This window comes from Chinchilla lanigera, unplaced genomic scaffold (genome assembly GCF_000276665.1).
Source record: "Chinchilla lanigera isolate Chin_1 unplaced genomic scaffold, ChiLan1.0 scaffold00062, whole genome shotgun sequence".
NCBI classification, from domain to species: Eukaryota; Metazoa; Chordata; class Mammalia; order Rodentia; family Chinchillidae; genus Chinchilla; species Chinchilla lanigera.
Window position 1 is genome coordinate 14,198,525 of NW_004955463.1, and position 19,659 is coordinate 14,218,183.

At 47.6% G+C, this 19,659-nt stretch overlaps 1 protein-coding gene across 1 annotated transcript in view; it reads left to right on the forward strand.

The window, feature by feature from the left end:
* LOC106150072 overlaps positions 1 to 17,662 on the forward strand; it is a 51,877-nt gene extending 34,215 nt beyond the window's left edge. The window contains exons 2-3 of the mRNA XM_013521568.1: positions 15,742 to 15,867; positions 17,275 to 17,662. Of these exons, the coding sequence (XP_013377022.1) occupies positions 15,742 to 15,867; positions 17,275 to 17,374 (226 nt within the window). The 3' untranslated portion in view covers positions 17,375 to 17,662. The remainder of the gene's footprint in view (positions 1 to 15,741; positions 15,868 to 17,274) is intronic.
* The last annotated feature ends 1,997 nt before the right edge of the window (positions 17,663 to 19,659 follow it).

Sequence of the window (19,659 nt, forward strand, 5' to 3'; positions counted from 1 at the left end):
CCTAACCCTAACCCAACCCTTGCAGGCTGCATTACCTGCTTACCAGACCTCCCTGAAGCCACACTGAGGCTGGCCAGATGCAAGGCCGGAGACTTCTCCCTGCACTTGTGCTGTCTAAGCCTTGGGACTGGAGTGGCATCTGAGCCTGGGACTTGGGGGTCAAGAAGGAAGAGGAAAGGGAAAGGAAGTGGGAGTGTTTTTATTTGTTTGTTTGTTTGTTTATTTTTACATTTTAAATGGAAACAAGTGCATGGAGAGAATGAAAAGAAAAGCAGGGAAGAGGCCAGGGTGAGGTGGTGCAGAGAATTTTCCAGTACTCCAAAATAGACTTTTAGCCTACAATCCCAGCTACTCGGGAGGCTGAGACAGGAGGGTCACAGCTTGAGGACAGCCTGGGAAACTTAGGAAAATGCAAAATAAGGAATAAAAAGGGGTTGAGGGTTAGCTCAGTGCTTGCTTGCTTACCATATGCAGGCTTTGGGTTTGGTCCCCATTACTGTGGGGGTTCAAGGAAATTTATTCACTTCTCCTGCAACCAGGACTCAGGTAGCTTTGGGACACACCTCTTCGTACAGCTTGCAGAGCCACCACCTCCCCACTGACCCCATATCCTGGTCCTTCTAAGACTAAGGGTTTTTTGAGGCTTTTTCTCTGCTTTTGGAGGTTGCCCAGCAAGCCAGCAAAAGGCAAAGCTCTGTCCTCCCTTGCTTTCTCTCCTCCCCTCTGTTTTGCCTGGTCTCCCCTCCCCCTCTCCTTTTCCTTCCCCACCCTGTGACCTTGGTCTCCTCCCACGCTGGGCCTGGCCAGGCCTTGTGGAAGGGGCAGCAGGGACGCAGGGATCATGCCCAGCAGCCCGCAGCGCTGGCAGAGACCGCAGCCCAGTGGCCCGGACCCTAATGAATCCAAGCCCTGCCTGGCTGGCCAGAGAGCGCTGGGCTCAGGCCTTGCAGAAACAGTGGAGAACTGGCATCCAGCCAGGAAGATTTAGGGCCCAGCAGGCCCTGTGTTGGGCAGGCCATTACTCGGAAAACTACATTTTGCTGAAACAAAGAACACACACAGAACCCGCTTGATTCCTTTCCTCGCTGCTGATTGCTGTCGTCCCTGCCGCTCAGCCATGCTCACCGGCTCGGAGTTAGGAGGGAGTTGGAGCCTGCCCCAGAGGAGAGGCCCCCTGGGCTGGAATTCCCTCACTGGGTGCTGGGTACTGGGTACTGGGTACTGGGTGCTAGATACTCAGTGCTCTCCAGCCGGCAAAATGCCAGAGCCGCGGAGCTCTGCCCAGACAGCTGTAAACCATAGGCCTCAGTGCTGCTGCAGGTCTGTAGCCAGCTCTCTGTGGGACTTGATTACTGTTTTCAAATACTTCCAGGGCTGTCATTTGGAGAAGGGACGGATTTATTCTGTGTGGAGCCAAAGGATAAAATTAAAAGCAAAGGTGGAAGTTGTAAGAAGAGATGAGGTTTCATAAAAAGAACAGTCTAGCTGCTTGTGTCCTCAGGCAAGGTAATGCGTAGCCTCAGGAGATAGTGAGTTCCCCAGAACTGGTGGTGTTTAAACCAAGAGGTTTTGGAGAGGGAAGTCTCAGTATTTGGTGTCTTCCCATGTACACTGGGAGGATAGGTATTCTACTTTTCATGTCTGTATGTATACAGTGCTTGGCACATAGGTAACATGTGTTTGTTGAATGGCTTAATAACTGAAAACCATAAGGTAGAGGGTAACATTAAGTGATATCAAGGACTTTTGTAGCATGATCCTCTCTGGAAGTCTTCCCTGAATATTTTCTCATTTTTCAGAGGCCAGGAATGGATCCCAGTTTGGGATGGGAAAGTACTGGGTCAGCCAATCAAGCTCCAAGGTGGCTGTGGCAGAGATAGGAACAGAGTGGCAGGGGTCCTCTCAGTGGGTCAGAAGACTGGGCTGGAGTCCAGCAGAAACCAGAGCGTGCATAGAGCTCTTCCCCACTATCTCCCAATGGGCCTGCCCGCAGTACTAGGGGAGAACCCAGGGGCTCTGGCACTGTCCTGCAGGAAGGAGCAAGATGGGGAGGTGCAGGGGGCAGAGCCTTGGGTTCCGCCTCCAGGTCAAACCAAGCCATTCACTTCTGTCTGTCTGACAGATGGTGTTCCTTACAATGCCCCTGCCTCAGTCCTGGGGACTGAACCCAGGGCTTTGCATAGGGTTATAGCCCCAGCTCTTTCTTTATGCTTTACTTTGAGACAGTCTTGGGCTCAAATTTGCAGTCCTCCTTCCTCAACTTCCTAGCATGCGGGGACCATAGGCATGTACAGACACCATGATGCCCAGTTCCTTACAATAATTTTTTTGAGAATTACCCCCAAAAGTTGAAAATCGCTGGCCTCCTAACCATTCATTTGTTGAGCACCTACTGTGTACAGGACATTGTCCCAGGGGTGTAGCAGTGGAACAGACCAGAATTCCTGTGCTCCTGTGCATTCTGGTGGGAGGGGACAAGCCTGGCTGAGAGGCAGGGGACTTTGTGAGAAGGGGGCAGAGCTACGCAGAGGCACAGAGCAGGGAAAAGGACTGGAGAGGCTGCTGCGGCTGCAAATAAGTGACTAGGAGAGTCCTTGCTGAGGATCTGGCTCTCCTGCAGATGCAAGGAGCTGCCCGACGGTGCAGGAAGAGCTGGGGGCACAGGCCCTGGCAGGGCATGCCCCATTGGTCTGAGGAACAGAGGCCAGTGCGGGTGGAAGAGGGTGTGAAGCTGTGTGGCAGCTCCCCGGGGCTCCTGCCTCTTGAGAGTCAGATTTGTATGAAATCTGTCCTCGAGTGTGAGCTGGATTTATTGATTTGCTTTCAACCAATGGAACGTGGCAAATGCAAGGACTGTCATTTCCAAAATGACTCTGGGCTGCTTGGCTTTCCCTCATTCTCTCATTTTGAGCCATCCTAGGAATCAAAACCAGGCCCTTGTTTATGCCCTAGGCAAGTGTTCTGTCACTGAGCTATACCTCCAGTCTTATTTAGTTAGTTTAGTTTTGAGATAGGGTCTTGCTGAATTGCCCAGGCTGGCCTCTAACTTGCAATCTTCCTGCCTCAGCCTCCCAAGCAGCTGGGTTTATTGATGTGCATCCCACCCAGCTTGCTTGGCTTCTCTCGTTCTCTCACTTGTGACTCAGTGGAAGCCATGTGCTGTGGAGAGACCCACATGACAAGAAACTGGGGGTTACCTGCGGCCAACAGCCAGTGACCAACTGAGGCCCTCAAGGAACCGAGTCCTGCTGACAGCCAGACTATGAGTGGGGAGGAGATGGCTCCAGCATCCTCTGAGGTGCCCGAGCTTCCGGCTGACAGCTGATGGCAGCGTGAGTACCCCGACGTCCATCCTGACCAGACGGTGTGAGATCCACAGGCTTGCAGCCGCTGCTGAGCTCTGGCACCCTTTGCTAGGTGGTCTTCGATAACCGAGGCAGAGGGTGGCTGGTGAGAGCCGAGGCCACTGAGCAGACTGCACCGTGGGGTTGGTTGGCCATTAAAGCCTTTGGCATTTTCCTGATGAAATCGGAAGGCATGGAAGGGTTTAAAGGGAGCAGGGAAACGGGCTGACTTAAAAATCTTCAAAAAGAGCATCTGTGCTGTTGCCTGGGGAGCAGACTGGAGGAAGGCAGGTGAGAACAGGACTGTGAGGCAGCATCGTGTTCCAGGTGGGGTGCCTCGGCGCAGACCCTGAGGGAGGAGCTGTCAGTGCTGAACATGTCAAAAGCTGAGCACACTCTGAAGAGAATCAATAGGACTTCTTGATGGCTTGGGCAGAGGAGTGACAGAAAAAGGGACACGAGGATGATCCAAGTGTCTCCATGTGGCAGGAAGGGACAGAGGTGCCATGGAAGATGGAGGCTGGGGGAGGGGAGGTTTGGGGAATAAAGTGGCGTGAGGTCAGTTTGGTAAATGTCAAGATCTAGATGACTGTTGGGCAGCCAAGTGGGTGCAGAAGTAGATATTTGGGTGGACAAGTTAGGATTCAGGTCACAGCTGGAGATATAAGTTGGAAGTTGTCAAAAATATATTTCAAGACCTAAGACTGGATGAGACCACAACAGTGTAGCAAGAAATGCAAAGGGGTCTCTCTCAGGATCCAGAAAGTCACTTCTGGAGGAGCTGCAAGCAGGGTCTGGAAGACATTTGCATGTTTATGCTCATATGCATTCTTTTTTTTTTTTTTTTTTTTTTTTTTTTTTTTTTTTTGGTTTTTCTCCGGTACCAGGAACCGAACTCACGACCTTGCGCTTGCCAGGCAGGCGCTTTGCCGCTGAGCTAAATCCCCAGCCCCTCATATGCATTCTTGACAATTGCTGGGAAGCAGTCACCTAAGTGCCCATCAACAGATGAATGGATGAACAAAGTGAGTTCTATACATATAATGGAATACTATTCAGACAAAAAGGAAGGCAGTCTGGTCACATGCTACTACATGGGTGACCCCAGAGAACATTATGCTAAGTGAAATATGCCAAGACAGATACTGATAAGCCCACTTCTATGCGGTTCCAAGGCAGTCAAAAGTATTGAAACAGGAAGTAGAATGGTGGTTGCCATGGGCATAGGGGAAAGAGGAACTGAGAGATGGTAGTTTTGTGAGATGAAAAGTGTTCTGGAGACCCATTTTAAAACAATGTGCACTGTATCCTTAAAAAGCGGTGAGATAGTAAATTTTTCCTTTTTTTCCTGTAGTACTGGGGATCAAACCTAGCACTTGATATATGCTAGGCAAGTGCTCTACCACTGGGTAACACTTCTCCAGCCCTGAGATGGTACATTTCATGTTATACATATTTTACCACAAGAAAAAATTTAACTGCAAAAGAAAAAGTTAAAATAAGCAAGCAGTGGATTAAAAAGAAAAAAGGGAAGAGGTCCAAGTCAGAGCCCTGGGGTACTGCACTAGGAGGAGGTCTGGGCAAAGGGGACAGCCGAGAGCAGGATGAGGACAAGAACAAGGACTGAAGGGGGCCCTAGGAAAGGGCGGTGTCTGCAGCCCCAGCATACAGGCGTGTGGGGCTTGTGGCAGAGCAGAATGAGGAGCCCTAGAAGAAAGCTGTGGAGGGTCCTGGCGGAAGCCTGAATGAGCCTGTAGGGCCCAGGGAAGTTGAAGCCCAGCCTGCAGTGCTGCTCACCTCAGGGAACTCTGACCTCAAGGAGCTGAGGGCTGGGTCAAGGAGAACTTTTATGTTTTGAGAGAGATGAAGTGATAGCACATTTGTGTGTGGACAGAAAAGAAGAAATGCTCAGCAGGAGGCAGGCGAGGAGGGGGGCGTTGCCTGGGGACATCCTGGGATAGGGGCTAGGGGTGTGGGGTGTGGGGGTGGATGGTGTGGTCTAGCACAAATGCAGGAAAGTCTGACTCTCCAGCAGTAACTCGAGGGTTCCAGGAATCCTAAACTGCCCGGCCAGATTCTCTCACTACTCCTCTGCATTTTACTCACACTAAAGATATTCATCTTTCCCCTGCACGGCTGCCAACTGTCAATGCCTAGACCTCTGCTCTGGTACCTCCTCTACCAGGAAGTTCCTTCCTTATGGTGGTGGCCTGTGGGGGCGCTGTGGAGCGTCAGTGTCCCCTCTTTTTTCCCCAGGTCTTCACTGGGCCTTCCTGATTTTCCTCTGCACTTGAGTTGCTATTTCACCTCCCTTTCAGAGGAAAAGATTCACCCCTGCTAAATCGTCATCATCCTCATCAGCTCAGGTACTGACAGCTTGCTATGTGCCCGCCTTATGTGAGCTGCACTAGGTCATTTAACAAGATTGAAGTTTAATTTTGCAAAGGAGCAAGCAGAGGCTTAGCATGATTTGTCTAAGTCACAGAGATAGAAAGTGATTCATAGGGAGGTCTGCATGACCTCAGCTCCACGCTGCCTCTGTATGCATCATATCCCCTGCTGCTCACGGCTTGCCAAGGAGTGATGCTCAGTGTGCAGACAGATCCACAGAATGAAACCTGCCCGGGACAAAGTGTGCCATGCATGGAACTTATTTCACCTGCTAGCTGAACCTTTGCTTTAGAGCAGGGGACAAGCAAGAGGCCACAGCCAGGCCAGCTGGGATCTGATGCCGTGGGCTGCACAGAGCTAGGGCAGAGACCAACGAGCATCCCAGGTGGGGCTGGCCTGGCTTTGGCTCTGGACCCTCCATAGTGAAGAAGGACCAGAAAGGCTTTCTGCAGAAAGGAGAGGAAGTGGAAGGAAGGGAGAGAGGGGAGAGAGAAAATTTAGAGGAGAGAGAAGGAAGAAAAGGGGAATGAGGAAAGGAGACTAATACAACTATGAAAAGTAGTAAAATGGGTTGGGGAAAGGGAGGGGGGACCATGGTTTGAATGTGTTCCCCCAACGTACCCTAGTTGGAAATGTAATCCACAAGGTCATGTGTTAATTAGGCGTGGTGGCGTAGCCTCTGGAAGATAACTAGGATTAGATGAAGTCAGGAGCAAGGAGCCCGATGATGGCATTAGTGGCTTTATAAGAAGAGACTTAGCTAGCACCCTTGCTCTGTCGTGTCATGTGATGTCCTCTGCTAGAACCCTTGCTTGTTATGACACAGCAAGAGCCACTCATCACATGCTGAGAAGAGGATGCCAGCAGCATGAACTTGGACTTCCCAGCCTCCAGAACCCTGTGCACTAAAGAAATCCCTATTTTAATGAATCACCCTGTCACTTTTCTTGTCACCAAGACACAATACCTGATACCCACAACTTAGGGGAAGAGAGCCTATTTTAGCTCAGTTTTAGGAGTTTCAGTCTATGGTTGACTGGCTCAAGCACAGAAATGGCATGGTGGAAGAGCTCTGGAGGAAAGCTGTTCACTTCAGGGCTACCAGGAAGCAGAGAGAAAAGGGAGGAGCCAGGAGTGAGATACACCCTTCCAGGTCATAGCCCTGGTGACCTTACTCTAACCAGGTCCTACATCCTAATAGCATGTCTGCTGCCAAACTGGCCAGAAGATGAATCTAGTGATAGGTACAGCACCCCCACAATCCAACCATCTTCTAAAAGCTCCACCTCTGAGTGCATGAGACATTTACAGGACATTCTAGATCTAAGACATAACACCCAGTCTGCGGTGCTCAGTGATAGCAACAGAAAATGGACAGTGGAGGAGAAGGATGTAGCTGGGAATATACCCACTGGGAATGAAGCTCCATGGTAGAGCACCTGCCTAGCATGTAAGAAGTCCTAGGTTCCATGCTCAACACCACAGAAGCAAAATACAATAATGACCAAAAATTCAGTGGAGGGAGAGGAAATACAGTTCCCTGGGCCATTTGATAGTGTACCACAGGTGGAATGGATTTCAGTTTGTAAACCAGTAGGATGCTTGAGCAATGCCACTGTCTTGTTCTAAAATGAAGGGGAACAATGGCTTTCCTCAGAGGCAGAAAGGGGGCCGCTTCTATGCTATGGCCTAAGGCACACTGCACAGTCTGGGAGGTGAGCAGAAAGACATGGGCAAAATCTGCGAATGGACACCAGCCTTGGACAAATGTCCTTCTGTTTCCCACCGTGCCTGCAGTGAGTGCTCAGCCTGTGTCAGTCTGGTTATCTAGAAAGACTACAAAAGAACACCGTGCTGTTGGACATGTGCTTATGGGGGCAATAGTTTCTCCCTGGTAGCCAACCCTAACACAACTTTTCCTTTGATAAAATACTTGAAAGACAAAGGTTCTCAGGTGCTCTCTGGGAGCAGGTTGTGGCTGGAGAAGAGCCATGATGGAACCAAACTGTAGGGGAAGAGACAGCACAACAGAGGGTGGGGCCAGAGGAGCTCACCTCCGCTTCTCATCGAGCTGCTTTGAGGGCAGCCTAGTACAAGCTGGTGCCTGGAGCTTGGTGGGCGCCCACTCTTGTTCTGGTCCAGCGATTCCAGGATTGTGGTGGGCCTTCCTGGAATGGAACACCTCCTGAGTCCGCCTTGGGACTCCACCCCGAGGGAGCAGGGCTTGGTGGAGGTAGCGTGCCACTCCACACTTGGGTCTGTAGCTCAAGACGGTGGCAGGAGCAAGGACATGCTAGGACAGAGCCACTGCCTTCTGCACACAGGCCCAAGTCATTAAGGGAATGCCATGGCTATAAAAGCAAATTTGGCAAGTTTTTAAAGAGCTGAAATAACTTTGCCCATCCATGCCAGCAGCTCATTAGTTCAAGCCGGATGGCTCAGTTCAGACAGACAGCCTTGCACCCTGGGCAGGGGCGCCCCATATCCTGCTGCCAGTTAGGAAGAGGGGCTGGCGTACTTGCCGGTCTTGGCAGCTGGCTCCTCAACCAGCATAGGAGACCAAGTAGGCTGTCATTCATCAGGACAGTGGGCACCTTTGCCCTGAAATGGCTCCAGTTTTCACACTCTCAGCTTCCAGCTTCCCGTAGAGAAGTAGAAGAAATAGAGTGAGCAAGAGCCCTGGCTAGAAGTTGTGATCCGTCTCCTTAGACACAAAACACAGCCTCAGCAAACGGCTTTATTTAGAGCTAAATGGCTATGGCGCCTGGGAAGTCTTGCCATTTGAAATATCCCTGCTGGGTTTACTTCCTACTATACCCCCTCCCTGCGGTAATGAACTCAGAAGATTTCTCTGGGAAGATTTTACTTTGAATCCTCACTTGCCTGATCCCAAAAGTGTGGCCTTGGGAAGGCCAGTTGGCCCATCTCGCTATGGGGATTGTTATGATTTAATGAGAGTGTGGGAGTGAAAGTTCTTTATAAATAAGGACACACATTGTGGATGAAGTTCAAAATTAGTGAGGGTCATGGCAGGAGCCTCAAAAACTCTGACAAGGCAGGTCTGGCTACTGAGGACTCTTCTACAACTCTAGATCCTCGTGACAAACATGGTGCAGGCATCTTCAGGGTAATGGAGAACAGCCCTTTCGGCTAGTGGAGTGCGGGGTGTCGAAGCTCACCCAGAGTGGATCTCATGGCTGGGGACTGGCGAGGGCCTGTTCAGCAAACCTCTCCACTGAAGGGCCTCTGGAGAGTTCTTGGGGAGAATGCAAACTTGAGCATCCTGGGTCTTCCCTGGGTGCACCCATCTGAGCTCTGGTGTCGGGTTCCTCCCTGGGGACACACTGTGGAGCCGAGCTGCTCTGTCTGTCCTTACTTTGCCTGTCACTGGGGTGGTGCCTTTGAAGATTTCTGAAATGGAGCAACCTCACTGAAATGCCAGCACCCTCTAAGGGGGAGAGTTTCAAACAGGTACGGAAGGCCAGGCTGCTCCCAAGGCTGATGCCTCTGTGAGCCAGCCACGTCCTGCCCCTCTGGCTCCTCAGGTCATGCTATCCTGCCGAAGAAGGCTCAGAAATGCTCAAGCTCTGGGACTCACGTTTCCTTCAAAGAAAAGTCAAAAAATAGAATTACCTTCTTTTTCATTTTTCTCCTGCCAACACATATAGTCCATGATAGGCAGAGTCCACCCAGGAATGGAGCCGGGTTCATTTAAGTGGGGGAATTGATGAACAGTGTGGCTCCATCTCTCTGTGCTCGTTTCCCCCATGTTCTCTTCCTCGTATTGTATTTTAGCCCATCCCTCCTGAAGTGTAGGAACCCATAAAGATAAACAAATTTTTGATTAATTCAACAAACCTGAAACTGTATGTCTATATTAGGTATTTTATAGGTACTTCTTTTACTTGTCACTTTCAAAGTCTCTAAAAAGAAATAAAAAGTAAAAGAATTGTAAGGGAAGAAATGAAACTGTTACTGGGCATGTACACACCTATAATCCCAGCACTAGGGAGGCTGAGGCAGGAGGATTGTTGTGAGTTTCAGGCCAGCCTGGGCTACATAATGAGTTTAAGGCCAGTCTGAACTACAGTGAGACCCTGTCTCTAAAGAAAAGAGAGAGAGAGAGAGAGAGAAAGAGAAAGAGAAAGAAAAAGAAAGAAAGTAAAAGAAAGAAAAGAGTGAAACTGTCATTGCTTACAGATTACATGAATGCCTACATGGATAACCTGAAAAGATTCTCAGATAAACTCAGAATTAAAATGTGAGTTTAGCAAGGTCACTTGGTATAAGAGCAATATGCAAAAATCAAGTGTGCTTGTATATTCTCACAAAAAAAGTTTAAAAATTATACCCTATATAGGGCTGGGGGTATATAGCTCAGAGGTAGAGTGTTTGTCTTACATGCGTGAGGCCCTGAGTGTGATCCTCAGCATCACAAACAAAATAGAATAAGCAGAAAACCTACATATATACCATTTATAACAGCACCTAAAAATCACATTTAGGAATACATCTAAAAAATGATGTGCTGTATCTCTTCACTGAAAATTATGAAACATTCCCAACAGAAATGAAAGAAGAGGTGAATATGTACCTCAGTCATGTACCGTGTGCCACTTTGCACAGCAGGAATTGGTGGAGCCAGATGTGGATTTGGTCTTTTTCCTTCCGGGCTTTGTATTCTTGCTGCAGTCACTGCTCTGGGACACCCACCTGGGTCTGCCTTTCCTGGGGAAGGCACCTGCATGCTGGACTTCCCTTCTACTACCTGTCTTCAAAGCACTGGAAAACTGGAAAGGAATGCTGATATCATATTAATGTAAGGTTCTCCTTTAGGGAACTCAGGAGTCAGCCAAAGAACAGGCACACACCAGCCTTCCTCCTTCTGTCACTGGCATAGGAAAAGCTCCTGCTGGTGGAAGGGATAGAGGGAAGGAGCGGGTGAGATGTGACAAGCTATTTTTTGGCTTCAGAATCACAAGCTCTGTGAGTAGTGGTCATCTTGGACTGTAGAAAAGAGATTGCACTCATTTCTGAAGTTTCAAAGACACTCAATCCACAATCAGCCAGGATGTAAAGCATCTGACATTGTACCCGGCACATAATAAACCCTCAATAAATATCAAATTTCCTTTTCCTGCTAGGGTGCAGCACAGTGTGAGGATGCTTTGGGGAGCACCAAAGAAATATAAGGCTGCATCCCAGGCTTTAAAGAGCTTAGTGACTTAGCAATATTCAGCTATGAATCCCACCCACCAAATGGAGAAAAAAGCACAGAAATCCCCTCCCACTGAGCCAGGGCCTCTCTGGATGTGAAAATGAGAAGCGTCAGGCTCAGCCCGCTGAGCCCCTGCCCCTCTCTTCCCACCCCCTGGTTTCAATCTGTTTAATTATTTTTTCATGTGTGCTCTAGCAAGCCTGTTATTTTTATGGGTCGCTGTCTATTAATTTTTCTCCCTCCATCCTTCCGTCTTTCAGCACGATCAGGACAGTGCAGACAGAGGGCTGGAGTCAGGCTCCAGTGGACGGAGATTACACAGATATATATAGAGATGAGAGCAAGCAAGCAAGCAAATGCGGTTACCTCTGAGGCTGCAGAGAAGCTGTTAAGTGGCGGAGATTTAAAGCTTCATTCGCCTCTGTACTAACTTCAAGCTGTTCTAAGCCCAGTCTCCCAGACGACAAAACTCAGACCAGCTGCGCGAGAGAGGATATTACTCCCGACGGAGCCTCAGGTCTGATTTAGAGGGTGCTTAGAGGAGGCAAGTGGGGCAGACGACACTGAATAGAGTTTTATTTCTGGGGAAACTTTCTCTGCTGAAGACAAAGCTAAGGACAGAAAGAAAACACTCATCAGTCATCTAGAGTGGATGCAACAGATGAGAATTGGAGTCTACAGCAGGGCAGGCAAAAATGGGGTCTCATCTAGGGCAGAAGCCCTCACCTGAGAGGGTGATGAAATAGGAGTGGGGCTATCAGAAGATGCAGTCCTTGTTTCAGCAGTATTTGGAGCATCACCTGTCTAGAAGCAGGGTGCTGGGACCATGTGGCTTCATAAGGTCATTTCCCATTTTTTGTTGGTCTAAAATGTGCACAGTCAGGCAGCCTGGTGCATGGCAAATTGGGTTTCCAAGTGAAAGTGAATTTCTGGAGGTAGGCGGTGGAGAAGCCACTACCTGGCTCCCCTATAGAAGCAGAAATAATACTGAGGACCCAGCAACAGAAAAAACCTGAATGGGGGCAAGCAACAGCAGAGAGATTACTTCAAAAAGTGGCAGTTGGAAGGGACTATGGGAGCTGAGGAAGAACAAGGAAGAAGAAAACTTCACTTGCTGTAAAACTGGGAGAACTTCAGAGGTCCAGCTGAATCATCTTTAATGTAAAGTGCACAGACTGCCTCTTAAGCGTTCCCCAAAAGCCCATTTGTTAAAGACTTGGTCCCCAGGCTTTCAATATTGGGAGGTGGTGGAACCTTTAAGGGGTGGGGCCTACTGGGAGGTCTTTAGGTCATTGGGGGTATGTATTGTGGCATCCTAGTCCCTTCCTCATTGTCTCCTTTGCTTCTTGGCCATGAGGTGAGTACCACATATTTCTGGCTCTGATATGCTGCCTTCCCTCAGCTCATAGCCACAGGGCCAACCAGTTATGGGCTGGACCTCCAGAACAGTGAGCCAAACTTTTCTCTTCATAATTTAATGTTCTCAGCTATTCCATTATATGATTACTGATGGAAAGGTGACTAATATCTTAGTGCAGTTGGGGTTAATCTTGGGTCTCACTGACTGAATCCTAATGACATGGTTTGACAATTTGAGAGCTAAGAGCTGGCTGCCAGTGGAGGGGTGCTGTACTTGATCCCAAGTCAGCGGGAGAAGCTTTGTCTTTTTTTTTTTTTTTTTTTCCAGTGCTGAGTATAGAACCCAGGACCTTACATATACTAGGCAAACACTCAACCATTGAGCTATCTCCCTAGCCAGAGAAGCTTTATATAATGAAGAGTTCTCTGGGATAGCTCTGGAGCTGGTTAGCATCAGGTTTAAGGATCTACAAATACAGTGTTGTTTTATTTTTCTTCCAAAGGTGTGGGGTTGGGTAAAAGAGAAAATACTACATTTTGCTTGAAAAATTTGTCTGCCTTGTGGGTTAAGATGGAACTTTCTTCCTGGGAGAGGCTACTACAGGGAGCAGCTGGGAATGTGGCCAGTGGCCCAAGCAGACATGGACATGCTTCCTGTTCTGCAGCTGTGCAGGGGGCCTGTGTGCACTGAGTGACCAGCCTCAGCAGCAGAATTGGAGCAGGGAAGATCAAAGCTTATATTAGGGTTTTCTCTTTTCCACAAGCCTTTCTAGCAACCAACCTGCTCTATATCCTTCCCTGTGCGCATTCTGTCTTCCCTCCCTAGGGGTGACTGACTGTCACTAAGAAAATAATTATTGAGCTCAGTATTTACCCAGAAAGCATGGAATCCCTCATGTGACACATTAGATGCCAGAAGAATAAAGGCCAAATTTGTTGCTAAAATATCAGAAGCAGAACATCTTTTATGCCTAAACTCATCAATTTCTTCTGATTCCTTCAGATGGATTTCATTCAAATGGATCATGAAGTGTGTCATCTGTATCCCTTCTTTAGAGACATCTTGAGTCATAGTCAAAGTAAATCAGGCATAAGGTTAAGCCAGTTACACAGTAACTTTCACACTCTGAACAATGCTAGGAAAGTGCACGGAACCTGGAAAAGAACATTGTCCCTTCATCATCCTTTTGGGCCACACTGGTGGGGAGACATGATGTGCACAAAGCTGGGAGCTGCATCTCTAGGTGATGTGGCCGTGTGTGGTACGAGCTGGAATCAGATGTGGGAAAAGTTCACTTTGTTTTTTCTCCCTGTCCTCTCTGGTAGAACTTGTCCTTGGGCCTAAGCATCCTTTCCTGCTGGGAGATGGGACTTTTCGGGTCACTCTACAAAAGGGGGAAGCTGCATGCCAGAACAGCAGGAATACAAGGCAGGTCACCAGATGAAATGCACCAAAGAAACGGTGCAAAATGCAGAGGACTAACAGACTTCTTTCTGAAGAGTAAGGGGCAGGATATACATGATCTCTTTCAGAGACCTTTAAGGTAGAAGTAGAAACCTCCATGAAATATGTCAGCACAATTAAGGAGAGGATAGATTTTTTTTTTTCCTTTGAGAAAGAAAGGCCTCTCTGGTACCCCACAAATTGCTTGACTGTGTGGAGGGCCGGCTGAGCACTTAGCCTACAATTCCAAGCCGTTTGTTTCCATGAGAGTAGAAAAATGTGGGAGGAAGTGCCTGAGGAGAGGGAGAGATGTGGACAGAAGCCAACTGAAGGGAAAGAAACAGGTACACTTGAGAAAGAAGAATGGCTAGCAAGGGAAGGAAGGGGCCAAATGTTCAATAACCAAGCGAGCCCTCTAAATGGAGCAGAGACATGAACTTGCCTCTTGATATGACTGTGGGTGTACACTCAACTCTTGTTGAGCTTGTGTCCTCCCGACCAAGATGATTACATAACCTCTCATTTTTAGCCGACTAATGTGCTGCATTAATAGCTTTTTTTATTGGCTTTTTATGAAAGGATGATATGTCCAAGCTTTTTAGTAGTTAGTCAAATTGTCAAGTTGCTCATAAACCAAGACAAGTTAGAAATGGCTTTCCTCTCTCCTGAAGAAGTTGGACAGGCCTAGGGATGATCTTTTGAAAGTGCTCAGACAAGAAGAGGTGGCTGTAGATAGAGTGGAGGTGAGCAGGTTTCCTAGTGCTTATTTACTTTTAATTCAACAGCCCTAGGGCCAGGCAAATTATTTAGTTCTTGACTTGGTAGCCAGAGGCCAACACTAGAAGCCAAGAATTATGATTTAATGGAGGTTAATTATCATTCCTATCCTAGAAATATATTCTAGGTCATTAATCTGCAACCATCCTATTGCAATTGCTTCCTTTTTGGGAGAAGAGGAGAAAGTTTCTTCTTCCATTTGCAGGAATGAAGCAAGAGATTTCAGGAATTTAACGCCCAAGGTTCCATTCTGTGTGTGTATCTTAGAGACTCCCAGGCTTAGGACAAAGTAGGACTGGGATTTGTTTAGTCAGAAGTGATATGCTGGTGTGGTTTCAAAGGTGGTCTCTACATAAAGTATTTTATGCAGAGCTAACAGATCTTAGAGATGGTCTCATCTGAGTGCCTCATTTCATAGATGGCGGTCAGAGAGGAAAAGGAGCTTCATGTACAGAGGAGCAGAGCCCCCTGGACCCAGTCTTCCAGCTCCTTATCATTTTACAGGGCTTCTTCCACTGGAAGTCAAGTGCCCCCATTGGCTGGCTGGCTGTGCCGGGGAAGCACAACTTTCCCCCATTGTGATCCGGTATCATTTCTGCCTTTCTTGTTTCTTCTGCTTCATTTCTAGAGCTCATCCTCCTCTGTCCTTGCTGTCCCATGAAGCAAGGCTGAGGCAGGGTGCTGTGCATCCAAATCCATGCACAAAGCAAAGACAAAACCCTGGAGCTTACAGGTATGGCTAAGATGCCTGTCTTCTCCACGCTTACTGCCAGGGCTGGCCCTGAGTTTGAAAATGTTGCGTGCTCACCATGGCTAAATCCCTCTGTTCCATGTGCCTGTTTCTCTCTTACTCTGCTCTTCCTTCCAGTCATTTATGTAGCCATGCTGTTTTGATGTTGGGCAGGCAAAATACTGAATGATGGAGACTGCTGCCTTCTAGTCTCAGACAGGCCCAGAAGCGAAGGAAAATAACTGCTCTGACAGGAACCTCCCTCTTCTCATGAAAGGGGCCCTGCTCTTTCTGTGATCCAGAAGAGGGCCATTACTGTTTGGCTGTGTGGTAAAGGTTTGGTCACCAGCCTGTGATGCTGTTGGGAGGTGGCGGAACCTTTAGGAGGTGGATCTTGAAGGGAGGACGTTAGGTCACTGGAGTGTGCCCTTGAAGGGATATTGGGAGGCTGGTGCCTTACTCTTTCTTTGCTTCTCAGTTTTCACGAAGTGAACAGTCTTCCTCTACTGGAAGCCATGATGTGCTCCAGCCGCCATGATGTATGGTGCTACCAAAGGCCAGGAGCAAATAGGCAAAGTGACTATGGACTGAAATCTCTGGAACTGTGAGTGAAAATAATTTTTTTTGTTCTTTTAAATTAGTTATCTCGGGTATTTTCTCATAGTCCTGGGAAAGCTGACTAACACTAGGCCAGTGGCTACAATCTTTTCCTTTCAGAGAGGGAAAGTAGAGGCAGAAAGTCCCGAGTAAGGGACATTCTTGGAGAAATAGGATGCAGATCTTGCCATTTCTTATTTGTTACTACACTTTTAAAAAATCACTAGAGTGGGCAGAATTCCAAATTAATGGAATCTCTGATTGATAGAATTCTTAATATATTAATTTAATAGAATTATTAATATACTAGGTGTTTTAGATCTATTGTTCCAAAAAGTTCAAGACACATTATGTATAGACTTTAAGTTCTGTCATGAAAGGTAAAAGAGATAATAAGAAAGTTATGTGGAAAGAACAGGTGATTAAAAACATATTAATTCATGCTTGTGCTCAGCAAGGGCTTATGGAGGGCTTACAATACCTCAACACACAACACTGACTGCTGAGAAGACAGAAAAATGTGAAACAGTATTTCCTCTTCGTGAGCTGACAGTGAGGGAAAGATCTGTGGAGGCTTATGGGGTCAGGAAGAGTTTCACCAATGGAAATAAACTTGAGGTAGACCTTGACGGGTTGAAAAGCTTTGCATTAACATGAAGAGAACACGATTGCAGGCAGAGGAAAGGCAGGGATCCAGATCAGCTTTATTATGACTTATTTCAGTCTTGTTGAAGAAGGAGTATTTGGGAAAGTAACAGAAGATAGCACATGATAGGTAGGGTAGGGGCAGAGCATTGAATGCCATGAAAGGAAGAGTCAACAGCACAGCGCCTGCCTGGCAGGCGCAAGGTCATGAGTTCAATTCCTGGTACCAGAAAAAAAAACAAAACAAGACAACAAGATTAACTTTTAGCCGGGCGTGGTGGCACACGCTTGTAATCCCAGCACTCGGGAGGCTGAGGCAGGAGGATCGTTGTGAGTTCGACACCAGCCTGGGCTACAAAGTGAGCTCAAGGACAGCCTGAACTGCATAGTGAGACCCTGTCTCAAAAAGACCAAAAAAAAAAAAAGAAGAGTCAAAGGAAGGAGGACAAAGACTAAGCAGTGTTTAATCTAAACCTTCCAGCAAACAGATTAAAAAAAAAAAGATAAAAGAAAAAGCCTTTTTAATCTGGCCCAACCAGGACAACAGCGGATACTGACACGCCGGCACAAACATGACCTTGGACTAGAGTGTGTGTGTGTGTTGGAGGGACACCCAGGGACTCTCAGTACCTGTAGGTGACCTGGGGGTGGGAAGGAGGGCGCCATAGTGTAGCTGCCATCTCCCTGCACATGTTTGAATTCGGGACTGACAAGACAAGCTGGATAATTCTGCTTAGTTGTGTCTTGAATTCCCCTCTCTGTGGTACAGGATCCCCTTGAAGCGTGACAGCTGCGATGACTTCCAGATGTTTGCCTCCTGTCTTCCAGCGGGCTGGGGTGGATGTGGTAAACTCGGCGATGGAAACTGAAAACCCGGCCAGATGGACCGTGTCAGCATCAGCCACACTCACATCTGGCTTCAATACCTGCAGTGATAACCAGAACAAATGGTCGCTGTTCCCACTGCCCTTGGCTTGTCAGCGTCCACGGGACACAGTCAGGACAGCACGAGCACCAGGCAGGTGTGTGGTTCGGGTCATGCAGGTTGAGGACATCAGAGAGGGCAAACTGGGCCTGGAGCCCCAGACCCAAGCCCACTGGTTGGAGTTTTGGCTCAGTTTGGCTTTGCCTGGCTGGACTGGAACTTGAGATCGTCCTGCCTCAGCCTCCCTGAGTGCTGGGATTACAGGCATGTGCTGCCATGCCTGGCCTTTCCTCTGCTCTCTACCACTGAGCTACACCCCATCCTTCCTCTCCTCCTGAGTCCATAAGTAGGGGTCATTAACAGTGATGGCACAGGAGTAGGCTCGTAGCTGTTTTTACTACTATGATGGAATTTTCTAAATGAAACAATAAGAAAAATAAAACCCACTCTGAAACAGGATGGAGTATACAGAGCTGGATCGGAAGGAACGTAACCACACCCATGTCTACTGGCCTGCAGAGAGACATAGAGTGGCACTGTATGTCATCAGTGCTGCTTCCCTCTGCCCTCGGGCCTCCTCACAGCGCGTGTTGTGCATTTGAAGTGGTCATTAATTCAGCACCAATACACTTGGATTTGGGTCTTGATTCTGATGCCAGTGAGCCTGGTGGTGTGGGACATATTTTGGTTTCTTCCATTACAAATTGAAGCAATTTTTTAGAAAACTGCATATGGTTCTCTGACACTGAAAGTTTACAAAGAGAAATGAATTAAGGATGGAACTAGAATCCAGGTTTTTCATAAACTGTGTAACCATGTGCTAGTCTCTGAACTTCAATTTATCACCTGAACAACTGGCTCAGGGAAATGGGAAATGAAAATTGGCTTTAACAGGTATGATGCTCTACATATGCATGTTTTGCTTTATTTATTTTACATAAAAGAGAGAACTGAGGCTCAGAGAAACTGACTCACTGCGAGGCCGCCTCATGCTCCACGCAGTCACCTCAGCACGGCTTTGTGTGTCTCCCTCCTTCTGCCTTCAGTTTTAAGGTCAGGATGTTGCTCCCAGCCAAGTGGCCCCTGAGGAAGAAGGGGCCACACACGGAGGCCCACCTGGAAGCCTCCTCAGCTTTGAGTCTGAGGAGGGCTCATGCAGGGCCTCCCCAGTCCCCTCTGTAGAGTCTCCAGCAAGGAGCTGCTCCCTTTCTGGGGCTGCAGCCCAGGACGTGTGGTCAGAGAGGAGTCTCTACTCTGACTTCACCTCTTCCCTCCTCTTTCTCTCTGGCTTTCTTCCTTTCTGCTCGTAGTTTCTCTGAGAAGATCCTCCTTTTGTTTGCACTTCTCTGTGGAAGCTTGCTTTCTTTTCCCGTCACTTTCCCTTGTAAACTTATCCATTAAGGTCCTTTAAAATCTTCTCCTCTGGGTCCTTCCCTCTCCCTTCTCTTTGTTTTGTCTTGCTTTGTTTTCCACAGTCCTGGGGATGGAAGCAGGGCCTCCCAAATTCTAGGCACACACTCTGCCTCCAAGCTACACCCCCAGCCCTTTTTATCTATTCTCTTAGTTAACTTAGTCAGCACATTTTCCCCCATCATCCTGCTTTTTTAAAAATTAATTTTGATCAAAGTGATGTTTAAGATATTTAAAAGTCAAACATTACTGCTAGGACTGCAACAGTGACAACTAAAATAGTAATCCCTTGACCACTCCTTGACCAGAAGTGATCTCTACCAGCTGTATCTGTTTCTTCTCAATATTTGTGTTCTTCCTTAGAAAGAATATGCTTATCCTGCTTTTCTTGGTTTATGGATTTTAGGTACTGTCTTTTAGTTTCCTATCATGGCAAGTGAGACTATATAACATAGCTGAGAGTGTGGACTCCAGTGGAAGTGACCTGGGCTTAAATCCTAACTCCAGTACTTACTGATGTGGGCCTTATACAAGATGCTTTACTGCTGTGTATCTCAATTTCCTTGTCTGAAAGAGGATTCTAGCAGATTTACCTCAGAAAGTGATGATGAGCACTATAAGTTGAATATATAATGTGCATAGAATAATGTCTGGCACACAGTAAGTGCTATATAAATATTGTTTATTAACATCATCAAATTGATCTGCATACATTTTTCCTTCACATGTCTTCCCAAAATAGTTCTGTCACCATTTTTGGTTAAACCAATATTAAATATTTACATTATGACTATATAAATATTATTCCCAGGTAAGTCA